The following is an 18,804-nucleotide window of genomic DNA, read 5'->3' as shown; positions in this document are numbered from 1 at the left end:
ACACTTTAGAGCTACAGCCAGACCTCTTACTGCTAGAGATCAGGAGGAGATTAATGTGCAGACACATTATCGCTACATCTACTTGCTGCAGTATTCTTGTATTTTTCTTGGAGGCACCTCACAGCGGCTGCTGGGGGAGACAAAGCAGAGTTTTGGACAGGTCCCGGGTACAGCGCTCCCTTTGTTCGTATTCCTACGAACCTGGCTCAGCCGATGGGCAAGATGCACCAGCGAGCTGTGCATCAGCAGCTCAACACTGCCAGGGCCTTGAGGGGCTGCCCAGGGGAGCAGGGAGGTGAGGTTTTGCCTGGGAGAGGAGCACACCTCCCAAAACACAGTTTTGGCAGGTGATGGCAGTCCCAACAACCACGAGCTCCGAGAGAACCACCATCCCCAGCAGAAGAGGACCACCACCCCACCGCACACGCACTGTGGCAGCGGGTCTGGGAAGCTGAAGTCCTGATAACTCAGAAAAGCATGCCATCCTCCCACACCACCTCTCCTCCCTGCCTCTCCATCCTCGGAAGGAGGTCAGTGCCAGCTACTCACATCCCGATGACTCTACCTACGGCCCTTGGAGCAGATCTGGGTCACCACTGGATTTCTCTCGACCTACCTCCCCTATTGTTACGGCCACAGCAGCAGCGGGAGGACGCAAAACCCAGTTGTTAAACACAAACCGCCTCTGGCACCCGTGCAAGGCCACGAACCAAAGCAGTGCACCCGAGTGAAAGTCTCTGCCTCCATCCTGAAGGGCTGAGGGCTGCAAGTGCCGGCTGTGCCCACCATGCTTGCACACCGCCAGTACTCCCACTGTTGCTTGTGAAGGTGATCCCAAGGCTGAAGCTCCTCTGCACAGTACAGCACACCCCACCGGGCTGAGAGTAAGTAAAGCCCCATGAAATCCTTATATACAAAGTGATAGGAAGGTGCCAGCTGCTGGGGACGATGAGCTCTGAATCACGACACGCACTGCTCTGAAGAGCAGAGCAGAACATAGCAAGAATCGACCAGCTTTCTGCAAACCCACACAACCTGTGCAACACCAACATCACTGCAGAATGTTTGCAGAATGAAATCAATCTTCTTTTAGAGATACTTTCCACTCAGAGACCTCAGGCTTTTTGGGAAGAAGAGGAAAATAAAACTTGTTCTTTCTAATGCTGCAGGAAAATGCACATCCACTATCAGGGAGCCAGTTCCCGTTTTCCCAAAATACAGTGAATCATCAGGTATCTGCCCAACAGATAGCACCCAACTCGCACCTACTTTGTACAGGACAACACGTCACCTGCCATCTACCTTCCTCTTGTCACCAAAGTCATAATTTTCAAAGACATAATTTTCCCTAAATGCTGTCTCAAGCTGACCTGCGCAGCCTGGTTATTCAGTTCAAGATATATCTCAGCACAGGACCAACAGTCCCTGTTTGACACCCTCATAATCAGGCTGTGAACTGTATTTTCTCCTATGTGTGCGATACCAGCTGTCCAGAACGAACAGTTTGTCACCAAGAGGGATTTAATAAAACAGTAAGAAGTCCACAGTGAGAGGGATGTTCTAAACCTAAACTTGATAAAGGTTTATTCATCATGACGTCAAAGATGGGTAAGACAGAAGAAAAATAAATTTGGGAAAAAAAATTAATCCGCTTATTCTGATTTATCTGATGCACGTGTTAACATCCTGTGCAGAAGCAGCTTCGCTGTTTCACCAGGTCGCCCAGCTTCCCATGGCCTGCGCGGGTCCTCCCCGCAGCGGCAGTGAAGAGAGAGACAAAAAAGAAGTCACAGCTGCACACAGAAAAGCGCTTGGATAAAACCACACGAATTTGCAGGGCAAGTCCAAGGCACTGGCAGGACCAGAGTCACGATTAATTTTTGATAAATAACAACTGAGACAGGGAGCCTTGTAAAAATCTTACTCGTATCTTCACAGCCTCCCAAGCATGTTTTATCAGTATTTCTATCACATCAGAGTAACATCGACATGACAACAGGAGATTAAGCTGGTACCATCTTCCTGCTTGCTGTATGACAGACAGTTTCAAAGCCTCCCCCATTTATTATTTTGTAGTTGACAATGTCTAGCAAGGTTGCCGCCGACATCTGCGACTGCAAAGCTTTGTGTAACGTGGCCTGAGCTCTGCTGCACTTGGGCACGTGCAATGATTATCATTTTCTTGCAACTATTTGTTTGTAATCTTAATCGGTCAGTAACCACTGCACTGTAATTTTGAAGAGCATCAGCACACACCTTTGCTACTGCTAACAAGAACAGGGATCCAAACTACCCTTGGAGCTTGTGCCACGGCACCCCTGACCTCTTCCCTACCAGGCTCTCAGGGAAGAGCAAAAACACAAAACAAACCAACCAGTTAACGATGACAGTGAGGTTTTTTGTTAGTTTGGGGGTTTTGCCTTGTTTTAAAGGTAGGTGACTTCTGCAATATTACACGTAAAATAAAGCCCATGCAACCCAGCTGTAATTATCATGGCTTTCGTCATGTCACGTGCACCGTCTTCTCTCCCGTGCCGGCTCTCTGACACCAGATGACAACCAGTATGAGCAACAGCACCTAAACTGACAAAACCATCATTTCGAAACCCTGTGCTGTGCTCCTCTTACAGGTTGTTTTGGTTTTTACAACTTGAGTCCTTCTTTAAACTACTACTTAAACGACAGCAGTACGATAGATGTAGATTCTCTAACAAAAAAACACGTACAAGATTTATAATTCTGTTTGCCCTTTCCAAACTCTCGTATATGAGTCACAAGACATTTACAAAAAACAGAAACACACCATCCCTTTTGGCAGAGGTTAAGAAACAGCTTCCACTCAACAAGGTTCAAACACTGGGCATTTTTAAACACTGGGCATTTTTAAACACTCTGTTGCATGACACATTTTGTGGCCGCTCCTGCAAATAAAAACCCACTGACTGCTCTCCGAATGGAGCCTCCCTTCAGGCAGCCCGCGCTGCAGCAGGGGAGGCACGCCACAGGATTTGATTTCAGACGCCCGCAGTTGCCTGGGAGCCCACATCAGTTTTGGTGGACGTGCCCGCTCGAGTACCAAACTGATTGGAACCGTCTGATTCAAGGTGGGAATCCCATGTTTATTCTACTCAATGACCGCAGGAGTCACCCAAAGGGAAAACGGTGTCGGTGCTACTGCGTGCTACGCCCAGTCCCAGGCTACACGCTGGAAGCTATTAAAACACGTCTGGCAGTGGCAACTCTGTCTGCCTGGCTCAGCTGGCACGCTGAGTGCCAAGGGACTGGAAGCTCTCCGAGCACCCCCTGGCTTCTCAGGTCAAGCACCCCATCTCCCAGATCGATGTAGCCCCATATCATGCCTCTGAAGCTAAAATCAATCCTTCAATGACTCTGTTAAGGGCAGGAACTAGACCCTGCACTTGCTGTGCATGAGCAGCTCCCACTGATTCCTGTGGAAGATCAGCCCTGCACCCTAATTCTTACCTGTTTTACATTTGTAAGCAGGTTCCAACTTGCTTTACTTTATTAAACACTATTTTTTTAAAGGTCTTATTTCTCATCACTTTCTGAAATCTACGGGTGATACCATGTTGTATGACCACAGCCTATTGTTGCTGGAAGCCCTTATTATTGGCAATGAAATTCAGGCTAATTAGACAAGATAGACTCAATTGATCGGGTCAGGTAAACAACAGGAAGAAGCACTGCTTGGCACGTGAGTGCTGTTCACATGAAGGAGGCACTGAAAGTACTCATGGGTCCGGTCTTACTAGGCAAGTTTTATAGAAGATAAGTACATTCACCTAGTAGCTGGCATAGAATAAAAAAATAAGTTACAGCTACACTTTTGAAGGTGGGGAACTTAACTGGGTTCAGGATCATAGTTTGGCTTATGCATTTTGATCAATAATCCAGCTACTGCAGTGCCTGAATGTAAGTGAGCTCCATTCTTTATACATGACCAAATGCCAAGGTCAGATGTGTGGGTTTTCCGTCTGTGGTACGGCATCTCCCTACCTCAGGAACCAGCACGTTTGCAGTGTGCCCCTTTACCTATGTTACACCTAAACCCTCACTCAAGGATTACCATGGGACTTCAAAAATCCACTGGTCTTGTTCTGGTCTTCTACACTAGACAGGGGTGAACTACTGTGTTCAGGCACTGACGAACCAATAAATAAAATCAAACCAAAAGAAGAGGTTATTAACAGGAAAACTTAACAAATGTGAAACAGTAACTGGTCTGTTCACATTTTCACAAGATCAGCTTAAAAAGGACAGCACAAAAAAGTGTTTTTACATGCGCTATTTAGACATCCTTGGACGGTACTGTGTACACATTCTGCCCTTCAGGGAGTCAATTCTGTTGTTTATTGCTGGCATCGAAGGGAAGCTGCACTGTTTTTAGGTGCACAGGGTGTTGCTTCAGGCAGTCCGAAAAGCCAAAAGAGACTAGGTGAGGATAAACAATTTCAACATCTCATATAAACAATTAGCATTACTGATGAGCACAGGTAAGTCAGTTCATGATGGATTTCTAGTCCTGGCAGGAGGTGAGGAATCAGCTCTGCAATTTGTTGTTTGTCTTACACAGCATCCTGTGCTCTCAGCTTGGTGGGTGACTGTTGAGAACATACTGCACGGAGAGGGGAGCTGGCAGAAGAGCGCACGAAGCAAACGGCAGTGACGAAGGAGGAAGCAGGCACCCGGATAGTCAAAGTAATCAACGCGCTAACGGTGACGAACCGAGAGTCTCCTGCATCGATGTACAATGGCTGATGTTGACACATCCTCCCACCGCAGCGCTATGGTTTTTTGTTTACGAAGGGATAGAGTCCATTCTCCTGCCCAGGATAATCCTCCCTTAACGCCTATTTCACACTCGCGCCCATGGTTTGAGTTTGCTGAACTACTATTTTTCTTTCCATCTGACAACGACCAGAGACCTATGAGCTTTTGTCCTTGCTTTAACTTCAGTCTAAAGCAGTTACATAGGACAAAGGAAAATAACATCGATCCGGACAGCAGTGACCTAGCCAGCAGGTCGGCTGAGGCCACAGGACGGCCGTGTGAAGCCAGTTCAGCTGAGGAAGCCCGCTGGGGTTGCAATTTGTAATCAGATGAGGAAATTAGGCACACTTCCCCCAAAATGAACAATGCAGTCATTTACTTGGGAATCTAAGGAGATGTCAATTACCTTGAGTCCAGTACACCATAATTTTTTTTTTTTTTTAGCGTGAACTTTTTTTTTTTTAGTTCCTGAGGAGGGAATCAGACCACGGAAACTGTAAGGTGCCGCTCCCACTCACTGTGAGGAGTGGGGAAGGAGCTGCAGCCCAGCACCTGCCCCAGCCTCTGCTGGGTTTGGAAGGGGAAGGTTTCCATCATAAAGATGGAGACTATTTCACTTTGGTAAAATACTTCTCTGGCTAGCTGGTCTGCAGTTCAAGCGACGGCCAGAGGCCTGCAGCCTGTTCACACAAGCAGCCTTCTGACTTGTAAATGGCTTTGCCACTCATTTATACATTTCTCTAAGCGCATATAACTAGAACAACCAAAAGACTGGTTTGCAACAAAAATTTATCTGGGTGATTCCTGGGAAGAATACAGGCATGGCCCAAGAGGCAAGTTTTCAGCTAGTGCCAGCCAGCGGCCTTGCTCCAATACCCACCATGTCAGCGGGACGCGGGGTGCAATGCCAACCCCAGGTCCTGGGGCAGGAAGAAGTCCTACCCTTCCTGAGGCCATAAAGAACAAACCGGTCGTATTATAAACCATGAGTTCATCACAGCTATTTTCTTTCTCTAATACTACAAGTAGCAAGCAGGACTGGTAGATGAGTTCTGTGAATTTGTAAGCAAAGTCCATTTCTTAACCAGAGCAAATACTCCTCTGGTAGCACCAAGGCCCAGCATCTATCATCACAGCACTTCCCCCCGTGATACTTCTGGAAGCATCTGAGCAGCACGTGCCATAACCTGGATCATAGTGCCACGCTTCGCCATCTTCAAAGGATTTTACTCTTCGCCTCTTGCGCACCCTGGGAAGCTCAGCTGTGTCTAACATTTTGTAAGCACATTATTATTTACTCAGCCTTTGACTCTGGCTGCAGTGGGGAAACTGGCAAACAAGCAGGACTTGCGGCATGATCCGACATCTGCCGGGCTGTGGCGGTGCCGCTCGTGAGCTGTCTCGTTTGGCTGCCCCGACGTCACCCGGTGAGCAAATCACCTGGATGTCGTCCTACACTAAAGATGCAATAGAAAATAACCCCTGAAACGGGAAGGGGTTCAGGTACCATAGTGACAGACACAGTCTGGGAACACAGAAGAGAAAACAGTCTTGCTTAAGGGCTTCAATTAGCTTCCAACTAAGATAATTACAACATTTCCTAGGGGGCAAGGAATCCTTCAAAGAGAATCAAATCAAAACACCCAGCTGCACAGACGTCCTGGCTAGGAACTGTGTCTGACGTCTGCTGCGCAGGGCTCCGCTCCCTGGCCGCCCCAGCAGCTCCTTCTCCAGCAGAAGCGAAGCGCGGTGCCATTCCCTCTCGCAGCATGGCTCTTCGGTGGGATGACGGGCTTGTCCTGCTTGCTCTCTGCTGGGGGATGTCGCTTCAGCGGCGGGTGCTGGCCTGCCCCAGACGAGGGGATGGGGCTCTGCTCTCTCAAAGCAAGCAGTATTTTCTCCCCACTGTGTTTTTTTCCACGTCGCTTTACGCACCTTAGAAATTTCCTGGAGGCCTCCAACATTTTCACTCATGTTTTGCAGGGAGGAAGGCAAAGAACGAAGGGCAAGGCGGCCTGTCTAACAAATATGCTTCATCACGGGCTCCGCCGTGCGGGACCGGAGCCCACGCTGCTGCCGTGACCCCCCGAGACAACTCCCTCAGCCAAGGGCCACAGCACAACAGCCTACACCGCCCAAAACTGAATCACCATTTAAAAGGATTATTAACTTCCAGCTGCGTTCAGCCTAATTTCCTTTGTGCAACAGTGTGTTTAATTGCAGAGATTCTAATTTACTGTTGCAGAGCACAAGCCCAACTCGAAGGATAAATTAAAATGACAGCTCCATGGGAAGTTCGGAATTTAACTTTCCAACTTATCTGATTTGATGCAGATGATAGAAATATTTCAATCCAGCCAAGGAAACAAACAGCCTGTTTCTAAGAAGTTCCAGCTGGAATGGGGAAAAAGGATTTTGCAGGAAGAGAGGCTGCAACAGTTAGTGCTCTGTCATACTCCTTGCGGGCACAGATCATCAGCTAAGCAGAGCTTCAGGGCCGGCATGCTGCACTCCTCCTCTGCAAGACTCATTTGCGTTTGGTTTTTTGGTGTGCTTTTTTTCCCTGTATTGAAGAACTACTTTGCTATGTTGAGAATAAGAGGTTTTACTTTTAAATCTCCTTTGTACAATCCCCCTCTTCTCTTTTCAAAGGAGAGAGGTAAGCACCAAGCCTGCCGAGTGAAACACGCCGAGTCTGGCGTGCGACTCGCTGCCAAGAGGGCAATGGTTTTGGCATTTCTCGTAATCAGGACCAGCTCTGTGCTCCTGTCTGCAGGTTAGGCTGGGCTCACCTCACCCCACCTGGGCTGGTAAGAGGCTGCCCAGCCCAGGCCACAGCCCCACTGCTCTCTGTAACCCCTGGGAGAGGCGAGCGTCAGCTGCAGCAGTTCAGCCCATCCCCGCACTGACGCACAGTACTTTTGTTGAGCCAGATCGAAGCTAAATTCAAACTGAATTATGAAAAATATTCGTTTTTACTCTTGCACTCTGAAAATTCAGATCAGATTTCCAGCAAACTGTTTTTCGGCCACGTAAACAGAGAGCTCCAACTTTCCGCGCGACCGCAGGCCATGGCTCGGGCGCACAGCCCCGCGGAGGCCACTGCCAAGCCGCCTCCACCCCTCCGCCGCGCCGACAGACCGAAGCAGCAGCACGCAGGCCAGCCCCGCGCCAGCGCTGCGGCCACCCGCGGGCCATCACGGGCGACGGGGCAGCGCTCCTCTGCCGCACGCCGGGCAGACTGCTGGCAGGGGAGCCTGCGCTGCGCCCGCAGCCCCCGGCCTCGGGGCCGCGGTCGGGCCTTGCTCCCGCATGCACTTCCAGTGCCCCCCGGCCCCGCGTGCCCACCGCAAAAGCGGCTCCACTACCCGCAAGGCCGCCCGCGAGCGGGAAGCTGGAGAGACGCTTGGGCAAGAGTTCCATTCCCTGCACTGAAACTGGTAGGAGAGGCCAAGGGCTGCTGCCTGCGCGCTCCCCAGAACGTGGGAATCGGGGACCTTCCGAGACACCGGCACCACGCACCCAAGAGGCGCTTCCTCAGCAACTTCTCCTGCAAGCCACGCCGCCTGTGGCACGCGCGGGCAGCACGGCAGGTAAACCAGAGCTGTGCGGATACAGCCACCTACAGCACGACAGTCACCAACATCAGGACGCAAATACTGCGACGTTCACCATCAGAACTTCTGTATTTTCACTTCACCGAATGATTAAATACACTGCAGTCAGACTCCCCCCGAGACCTCCTTCAGCCCCAGATGGTGGGCACACAGAACAGCACGGACACACCGGACTAGTCAGCTCGACAGACCCGACCCCAGTCAAGTAAAACAGGCTGGATCCGTGCGGGGAAGAGCAATTCAGAGGCGGCGCTGACATGGACACTGCGTGACAGAAACCTACAGGAAACAAAACGCGGTTCTGAATCTGTGAATACCTTCTGGACCATCATAAAAGTGGTTTACGCTTCCTAAGATGACGTGACTGGAGTTTAATTCCTAGCAATTTATGGAGATGTTGGTACACATGCTTGTAGGTAGCACAAAACTGCACTGCGTCTAAGCCTCAAAGCATTTCACAACAGATACAGAGAAGAGGGAGAGGAAGAGCCGGCCATCCCCACCGACACCCTCAAAGAGAATTTTAAGCTATCTTCCAAAAACACAGAATAAAAACGCTGCCAGAGAGCAGAGTCTGCTCATGGATAGGTCTGCACCTGCATCAATATTCACAGAACACCAGCTACCACCCCAGAAACAGCTCCGTTCGCGACGCCCTGACTCCGGACTCGACTTCCGAACGTGAGAGCGGGCGATCAGATCACTCCGTCTCCCTTACTGCTCATGGAGGGTCATCTCTACCGACACCAGCCTGCCTGAAATGAAATGAAAGGCTCCTGTCTTTCCTAACACCCATTAGGCTGCAACACAACCACATCTCCCAAAGTGACCTTTTTAAGCAGCATAGATTTTTTTTTCCTTTTGTTTGCCGTCCTCCAGTGGCTGGGTACCGTTAGAGTTTGCCCCAACCAAAGGGTCTGCAAGGGAAGTCCCCGGTGAAGGCTAGTGAGGAGGACTGAGTTTGTCTAATTCTGAAAGGTCACGAGTAATTTCTGACTCTGCAAAGTAAAGTTGATGCAAGTAGTCAGTGCGCAATACTTCTGAACACAGGAATGAAATGGCATTTGAGAGAGACTGAGGAAAATGAGAAGAAGGCAAGGAAAAAAGATGACGCTTTACTGTGGAAAAGCCCATTGTGAACAGTCCTCAGCACCCTTTATTCCAGCCAAAGTATGTGAGGTCTATTGGCTCTTCATCTGCACTATAAATTTAGCAACGCTTCCATTTTCCAGATGAATTTTAATTGCATTACATGCTATTGATTTCACAGTCGCAGCGGACATCTCTAAGAACTTCTTTTGTGCTACCAATTAAACACTTTTACAAATATTAAATACATAAAACATGCTGGGTAAGAACAAATCAATGCACAAAGTTGACAAAACTGCTGACAGTATCAAATATGAGATAAACAACAATAAGAAAACACTTACTTCACTCAACCTGCAAACACTACAACTGAATTTTATCTTTACTTTCTCCCAGACTCATTCTTGGTACCCCATGCACCTAGAGCTTCATGCTGCAACCCCAAATTCCAGTCTTTCCCTGCCTCCACGCAAGTCACCTGTACTTACATCTCCACCTCACCAAAAATTTGAGATGTTCAAAACCTTCATGGAAGTCTGTCTGTTTTGGTTAAGCAAACAGAAAACCTACCCAAAACACAGGGATTAAAATTCACCTTAGCCCAAAAAAGAGCAGCTTAAGTATATACAGCCTGGATGTCCCTCTTTAAGAACATGTGAATTATCTGTTCGCTGAAGTGCGAGTCACCTTAAGCCCATCACCATCGCTGGTACGGATGACTTGCAGTTAACCAGGAACTTCTAGTATGAGGAGATTGCATGAAGCAAGTGTTCCTAGAAGACCCAAATGTTCTGGAAATCTGGGGTTTATAAATGACTACACTCACAAAGGGGGAGAAGGAGGAATGGGAGGTTTTTCTTTCCCCTTTTTCCTTTGCACTACAGGAAGAAGATAAATAACTTGGTATAAGCAGAGACAGCACTGTTCTCTGGTTTCAGTAGGTAAAGTCCTATACAATGACAGCCAACAGTCACCCGCACACTATACATACCTGTATGTATCGCAAGGCACTCCTTAGGACACTGAGGTTTGAGGTCTTCTTGTCGTCTACGTTGGGGATGTTGCGTTTTAATGTCTCAAAGCACTCTTTCAAATGTGCGCGTCTAAAGAAAACAAAGGCGGTTTGTCAGCTTGGGGAACACACACCAGAAATCAATTCAGCAGAGGGCTAGAGCTTAATTGGGGCCTTAATCCAGCAAAGCACTTACACATGTGCATAGCAATCACCAAGACTACCTGCATGCTTACAACCGAACCAGCTCAGTGCAGCAGAAAGACGATGGGGTTATATGCCTTAATTCTAGTCCTAGCTTTGTTAGGAAACCATTGTGTGATCTTAAATGAAACAGCTCATCTCCCTGTGCTGTTGTTTCCGCTTTTACCATATTTCCGATTCAGCTAGTTAAGACTCATGAGAGTTTTGGATCAGGACCTGGCTTTATTCTATATGCACACTGTACACTGGCCCTGACCTTGGCTAGTTTATTACTTTAAATCAAAAGAGAAGTTACACCGTTATGCACGTGGGGATTTACTTTGCAGGATCAGGGTTTTGCAGGGTTATCATAATGCAATTACGCAGTTAAGTAAAACATACTGAGAAGCAAGAGAGGCAGAATCGAGCCAGAAGAAAGCAAAGCAATACTGCAAGATTCATTAGAAGTCATTAAGAATTTTTCTCCAGTAATTTGTTAAAAATCAAACAAAAAAACACCAAGGCCAAACAAATATTGACAGATTACAGGCAAAAAAAAAAGGGGGAGGGGAAGGGGAATTACAATAAAAAACCAAACCCCTGGCTTTCTACGCACCTGTTCTTCTCCAATTTATTATGTACTTCCCTGGTCCCAACCCTGTAACCCAAACAGAACAAAGATAAACTCAGTGTCAAGTTTAAAACTATTGCCATTCAACCTGTACTTTCAGCAGTGTGTGTCTGTGTCTAGGATATAGAGGTAAATACTGAAGAGCAATAGAGGTGTTCAGATATCACTGTTTTAATGCTAGTTCCAGACATATTTCTAACTATACTGTATCAAGATAAAATCCATACTTTACATGCATATTAGATGGGATAAGCATTATGCATATACTGCACACAAGATACAAACAGGCAGGAGTATAATGTGTGTATATACACACAGATACCTCTACTAGCAACAACAGGGAAAGACAGAGTATGAATTGTATGTATTTATACAGTACTAGATAGACCAGATTCCGACCCATTTCTGAACTACACCTACACTCCAGTGGGGTAAGATTTAAAATTAAAGTGTATGGGACTTGGCAGACATATTTCAAACCGCTTTAGTTTTTTACTGTGCCTGAAATAACACAGCTGAACATAAATATGGAATGAAGTAATCCAGGAATCCTCCAATCACTGCTAAAGGAAGCACCGGGGTGAGCTTCTGGTTTTTGGGATTCTAGTCTGTCCCCACCCTCCGAATCAGAGGAATACTTTCAGGAAAAGCCAACAAGTTCATGTTATCTTAGTTTTTCAGCTACAGTGGTGATAAAAGTACATGAGTAGACACGTGGAGATTTCAAATATCTTCCATACACTGTGCAAAGTAATTATTTGCCTTTGGCTGAAAACACACCAACATTGAGGTGAGCATTTCAGGAGGTATATTAATATTTAATAAATACTCAGGTATTTAAAAACAAATATTTGACAGCCTTTTCCCACAAAACATTTACAAGCTGAAAAAGACATCTTTTCTGTGCTTATGTCTACAGGAGTAATTCTGGGGAGACAAGGAGCTTGCACCTTGGGGTAGCCCATCAAAATGCATTTCAGGAAACCTCTTCAACTCGCTCAGCATCAGACAGGCATTTTCCTGGTATGCCTAAGCCAAGAGCTCTAGAAATCCTGCGTGGTAAAATGCTCTGATTACGGCACAGACACAGCGGTGACGCTGCGCTTTGCACAGGGACAACAGCCCTCCCAGCTTCCCAGGAGGGAAGGGCATCCCTCGGCGTGACGGCACAGGAGCAGTTTGCTGGTGCACCCGCAGCCATCCCACCGCCCGCTGCCAGGACAGCAAAGCTCCCCACAGCCTTCACCGGTACCCCCGTGCCACCGGAAAGCCCCTCTACACCCACCTGAACCCACAAAACAACATCAGTGACAGGTTCGCTTGATCAAAGCACAAATATACTTATCATTTCTGCAGCTGAGTGTTTTATAGACAAGCTCTAAAGATCACAATCTATCTTAGAGGAATTATATTGGCATTTTACAAAGGTCATTATCTTTACAAATTCTTATCTACATTACTTTTGCTGTTTCCTCTATGCATTTTGGGATATGCATCCCAAAGGACACTATGAACCCCTTTTTTGTCCACTACATCTTGCATCTCCTCCTGCTCCCACAAGACGATACTGAAACTACCCCTCGTTGCACGGAGGCCGTCCCCAGGGAAGGTCGGTACCAATTCACAGCCCCGCGCTCGTGCTCCTCTCACAACTGGGTTACAGCGGTTCTGCTTTACAGCTCAGAGCAAGTGCCGTAAGGACCAGAGGACCTGGGGAAAAGAAAGTGAACTGCCACGTCCTGACCTTCCAATATATTCAAAATACTGAGCTCCATCCAGGAGGGAGCAAAAGGCAAGGCCAGATTTTGCCCTGGCTGAAACGCTTCTCCCGAGCCAGTCCCTGCCCCCGAAAGGACTGCATTTTGTCCATCACTTCTGCTGGCACTTGTTCAGGCTGCGTGGCATGGAGCGACTAGCAGGGCCTGCAGCTCTGCCGGGTCTGTCTCGGCACGGCAGCCTGAGCCATACTGGAGCAGGGTAAGACTGCCGCTGCTACACTGCACAGCAAGAGGGGGAGTCCCGCTGGCGTTTTGCCTAGCAGCGTCTCCTCTGAACTCCTGACCAGACCCCCACCCCTGCCCTGAAACCGGGGGTACATTTGCCTTATTGCACTGAACAGGCCAGACACACAGAGTGACTTTCTGCCCAGCCTCCGCGGGAGCAGCATACCATCTTACACACCACTGCAATGAGTTAATTTGCCAGCTGCCGGCGGCGGGGAGAATGGTCAGAGGTCCAGACAGCATGGCCCAGGAAGAAAGACTGAACAGATCCAGGTCATTTATCCTGCAGGAAGACTGAGGGGCCAAGGGAAACAGGTAAGAGCTTGCTGCAAAGAAGGGAATGATTTGTTCTCCCAGTCCACAAGAAATAATAGCAGACTATGTATTAAGATGCTGTGGTCTGGAAACAGCTGCCTAAGGAGAAGACAGAGTTTCCACCAGCCAAAGTCCTTAAGAGTAAGTTAGACAAACACTAACCTGGAGCAACATCAGTCACAAGTCCTGTCCGAGGGCGGGGACAGATTAAACAGCCTTCAGTCCCTTCCAGCTGCAGGAGTTTTGAACAAGCAGGAGGCCCTTAGCACTTACAGCACTAAGAAACTGAAACAGCAGCTAAGGTGATCTCTGTCCTGGGAAATAAAACCTCCCAGATCACATCCCAGTTTTCAAGAAAGTTCCTGCAAGCAGCATTACTGCACGATTTCCCTGACCAGTGTAAGCAGAGATCTTTTGCCAAGCATAATACCAGATGTCACCTGAGATAGGCAGTGCTGGGACTCGCTTCCTAATACAGTTCTGGCTTGGAAAAAGAAACCCTTGTACAGAATCCTACAGTGTGTAGTCGGAGGGCGGGGGCGGGTAAAAACCATCAAGCTAAGAAACCCTGCTATCAAAAAAACAAATAGACATCCAAACATCCACGGATCTTGGTCTGATCTGACAATCCTTTGCAAAAGCAGCAGCTGCTCCAGGTCAATGCAGCTTTTGTTATCATTTCTGTCTGGTCCCTCTCAGAAGCCTCCACACACAAGGTGCACTCACCCTCCAGGTCTCTTCTTCTGCTCATTTGGTTTGGTGTCTTCTGCTGGAGCCAGCTTCAGAGCACCGAGCTGCGGGGGTGCTCCCGGGTGCTGCAGGGGCTGGTGAGGCTGGGGCTGGATGGGCTGCTGAACCACATGGTGCTGGGAGATGGCCAGGACCGGTGCTGCGTAATGCTGGAGCTGCTTCGGGCTGCCCGATGGAGGTGTAGCAGCTTTCCCGTCCGACAGAAGTGGGCCCGGTGGCCTCTGGATGACCGGTGCGACTGAAGACGCTTCCTTAGTGATACTGGGAGTGCTTACGAGGGGCTGGTGGCGTTGGACGAGCGGCGGGGACAGGGTGGTCTGGACTGCTTGCTGGGGGGGGCTGGTGACAACAGGGATGGGAATGACCGAAATGGGGGCTGCCAGGGGCGGGGGCGGTGGGGGGGCCGGAGGGGAGATTGGCACCAGCAGTTCGCTCCGGGGCTCCTCCGGGGGAACGGCACTGTTTGCCCGCGGCACGCTGGCCTTGCCGGCCTTCTTCTGCTCCTGCTCCCTCTCCAGGCGGAGCTTCTCGTGCTTCTCATTCTCCTCTGAAAGAGAAACGAGACACCAGCAGTGATTAACAGCTCTTCCCTGACGTTCCCCATCCACAGGCCCCTAACCCGGCTGGTGACTGAGAGGAACTGGAGACCTCGGGTTAACATGTCCCGGCCCACCGGCACGCCCAGAGCCCACGGCAGGACCCGCGCCCCTGGAGATCCATCCGTGTCCCAGCCATGCTGCACCTTCCCCTTTCACTCCAGCACGGACTGTTTAAACATAAAACACATGCTGCCCCCACACCAAGCCCTTGAGAGCAAGCTGCCAGGTGACTCCTGGCTCCTCCACCGTTTGCAGCAACCCTGGCGTCTCCGGGGATGCCACGATCACAGCAGCAGATGAAAAGCAAGATGCCACCCGACCAATCTCCTTCTCTGCCATCCCAGCACCGCGGGGCAAGAAACGGTCCGATCCAGTCACTTCCCACTCCCAAGGTCCAAACTCACAAATGGCAAAGCCCTTCTGCCAAGGGGAAAAATTACCGAGCTGAACCAATTAATGGACCTGTGGCTGTGGCTCCCAGCCGGGAGCCTATGCCAGCTCCTCACAGGGATCCAGTGTAGGATCAGTGCCCACTTGCCCTTGTGCAAGCCCGCAGCGATGGACTCAGCACCCCGAGCAATGCTAACTTCTACAGCACCTTCCCGGAGCCCTCCCTGCTTGTGTCCATATGTAAACGCATCACAGCGCTCTACTGTATAGCAGACGAAATCAATCCAGAACAGAACACTTTCCATTCTTCCTTTTCTGGAAGGACATTTTTAAATTGGCAAAGAGCTACTGAGCACTTTAGCAAGGAGCCCGCCCTGGCTCTGTGACAGCCCCGGGACAAAGCCACTGTTCACTTCCAGGAAGGGAAGGACAAGCCCAGAGAACAGCCCTGCCTAACAGCAGTCCAAGAAAAAGCTGTGCCTTTCAGGATCGCCTCCTAAACTTGAGTCTGTGTGTGGGAGACAGGGAAACCTTGTGAGCCAGGCATTCTCTGCTCCCAGTTCTCCCAGCACTGACCCAGGACACCCAACGGCCAAGAGACAAACAGCAGCCGCAGGACTGCAGCTGGTCATAACCAACCACCCATGCAGGGCAGGGCAGGCTCCTTAGGTTAAAACACCCTGTATTTTATACTATCGAGTGTAAAACTTCGCTCAATGGACTTCACACCGATACAAACCCGTCAGGGCACATCTTTACTGCTGTGGATGTTATTCAAGCTCTTAAATTTAGCTTTGATATGCGTATGTTCCTATATGTTTTTAGAACACTAGACACAGTAAATGAAATCTGTGTGACCTGACTAGCAAAATAAACCTCATTAAATGTGATCCAGGTCTCTGGCTTCAATTGTGTGAACACAGCACAAATGAAATTTATTTACACAAGTCCTGTGGCGCCAGTGGCCCTGGCATCTAGACATCTCACAGCCTTAATCAAATATCTCCAAACTCACTGTCCATGAAGCTCAGTGGATCCCATTCCCAGCAACCTCCAAGGAGTTGCAAGACAAAATGGTGCACCAACAGCACGCTAAGAGCTATGACTTCTTCATAGTAATATACAAATATTTGGAAAAGAAACCCTTACTTCATCGAGCAAGGGATCAGAGAAATGTTGCATAAAGTCTGGTATCCTGTCTTATACAGTGGACGGTATCAGGTAATCCAGAGGAAGCTCTACGGGAACAAAACTTTTATTCCTGATTCTGGATTCTTTGGTACATGTAACCGCACAGCGTCACTGTCCCCGATTCACAGAAAATGCGATTTCCTGAAGTCTCCTTCAGCCCAGGATTTCTACAGCATACATCGAGTTTCCTCCAACCTTCATTACAGCCCTTTGGCCCAATTCTGCTCACTGCTCGCCGGAACAACTCTGTCCGGACCCACACCAGGCCTGCAGTGGGGCATCCGAGACCCCCGGGCGGAGGAGAAGCACCCAGAGACATGCAGCATGAGCTCCAGGGAGGGCAGCCCGGCACTGGACCTGCTGGCGAGGGGGGAAGGAGAGGACCTTCAGTGGCAGCTGCTCCTTACAAGCCTTAGCAGTCCTAGTTCACCACTCAGCTGCAGCACCAGCCCGAACACAGAGGCCAAGGACAGGGCCAAGCACCCAGCACTAAGAAAGCAGCACCCGGACTGAGCTCCAGCACCAAGGCTGCATCTCCAGGCTCTGACACTGCGGCACTTGGGAAGGCGCCGTGTGAAATTCAGGGACCTGGAAGGGTTTCACATCCAAAGAGTGCTTTTCCCATGGTTGCCCGAAACTCAAATCCAAAATTTTAATTCAACTCCTTGTAGCACCAAGTAGGAGGGTAAGTGAGCTCAAGATCTGACTGACTCCAAAATGTGAGCTTGTTTAAACAGAAGGTCACAGTCTGAATGCAGTATTTCTCTACCATGAAGTATTTTGAGAAAATATAATTATCAACATTTCTTTAAAGGAAGAAGTAAAGCAGGGCAGGGTGGCAAAAACCCCAGCAGGAATCCCCTGATGTAAACAACATAAATCTTAGCTACCGATAATTTCAGACTGCTTCAATTCAACAGTGTTAATAACTAATAAATAAAAGCCCTTTGTCTGCAATTCTTTTGCTCTACTTTGCTGCTTGGTTTGCAGCCAGAGCCAATGCGATGGCCCTGGCACAGGACGCACAAGGAAATTCAACCCCGGTGACCTGCTGACTAATCGTGTTTTCTACGTGCGTGTTTGGCCGCGCAGCCAGCGCTGGGGCGGCACAGGTAGCTGGCCTCCAGGAGAGGCAGAGCGTCCCGGGGGCCGAGCCGGCACCAGCCCCTGCCGGGCACACGCCGGAGGAAAGACCACACAGCTTCCACCCAGGCGTAAAACTGCACCGTGCCGGACAGGAGGGTAGCAGCAAATTAGTCAATTAATGGAAACTCCTGGCACTGCTCGAAGTCCGGTGAGGACAGCAGAACCTGCCCATGCTGAATTCACTCCTGCACTGGTTTCTGGCAGTAACGTCGCGATAGCAGAGGAGAGGATCCAGAAAGGAGACCTGCAGCCGAGGTCTGCATGGATGGCAATGCTTTCCAGTGCACAAGGAGGAGTCGGCAGTGAAACTCCTACAAGAAATTTTTATTCATCGGGGATGCTGAGAGAACAGGAAAGTAATGATACAAGCGTACATTACTGACCAGAAATGCTTATGTAAATGTCTCTGCGAAGCAGGTGCAGCCCTGGGGCTGCTGCCAAGCTGCCAACAAGGCCCTTGGTGTTGCAGATCTTGAGCTCCCCTGAGCTAAAGAGTTTATTTAAAGGATTTTTTTAGACAAAATCTGACACCAGTGAGCCACCATCCTCTCTGTCTGATTCATCCACAGGCAAAAAGGAACCACGCTATCGACCCTTCCGGCCACTGAGAGGATTGAAGGGTCTCTAAGCCATCTCTTCCTCACACACACCCCACTTCAGGACAGAAGCACTTCCACAGAGCTGTGAAGAACTCTGCCTCTTGCTCACTTTGTACTCACACCTTGCAAACAAACTAAAGACACGCTTTTAAGAAGCCCCCCTAGAGCTCTTTATTTTTCCACATGAAGTAAGCTCACCCGCATTCCTTTACAGACACAGTTAAAAACAATGAATGGTAACTAGCGCGCCGTGCGCTCAGACGCAGGCTTTGGTACATGAGCTTCTGCCAAGCCCAGCATGGAAAATGCACGCAAGGCTTCGGGCATTTTCTTGGGCTCAGAGGGACAGCTGAACCAGAAGGTGCACACCAAAATTATGTTTAATTTCAACTCATTCTTGACACTCTCATCCAAGGGACTGAGGACTGAAGAAAGCAAGGGAGCGAACCCACCCTGCAAACCCTCAGGGAGTCAGAACCACAACGGAG

General features: G+C 49.2%; 1 protein-coding gene across 2 annotated transcripts in view; it reads right to left on the bottom strand.

Moving 5' to 3' along the window:
- The window catches only part of MNT (MAX network transcriptional repressor), a gene marked incomplete at its 5' end in the record, with an annotated part of 43,436 nt that overhangs the window by 12,908 nt on the left and 11,724 nt on the right, over positions 1–18,804 (bottom strand). For both annotated transcript variants that reach the window (XM_082008499.1, XM_082008500.1), the window contains 3 exons: positions 10,489–10,600; positions 11,309–11,350; positions 14,368–14,938. In XM_082008499.1, the coding sequence (XP_081864625.1) occupies positions 10,489–10,600; positions 11,309–11,350; positions 14,368–14,938 (725 nt within the window). The remainder of the gene's footprint in view (positions 1–10,488; positions 10,601–11,308; positions 11,351–14,367; positions 14,939–18,804) is intronic.

The sequence above is a fragment of the Phaethon aethereus genome (genome assembly GCF_964289735.1).
Source record: "Phaethon aethereus genome assembly, chromosome: 19".
Lineage (NCBI taxonomy): Eukaryota > Metazoa > Chordata > Aves > Phaethontiformes > Phaethontidae > Phaethon > Phaethon aethereus.
The sequence above is the reverse complement of the archived record's forward strand: the minus strand, read 5'-3'. Positions and strand labels throughout refer to the sequence as shown.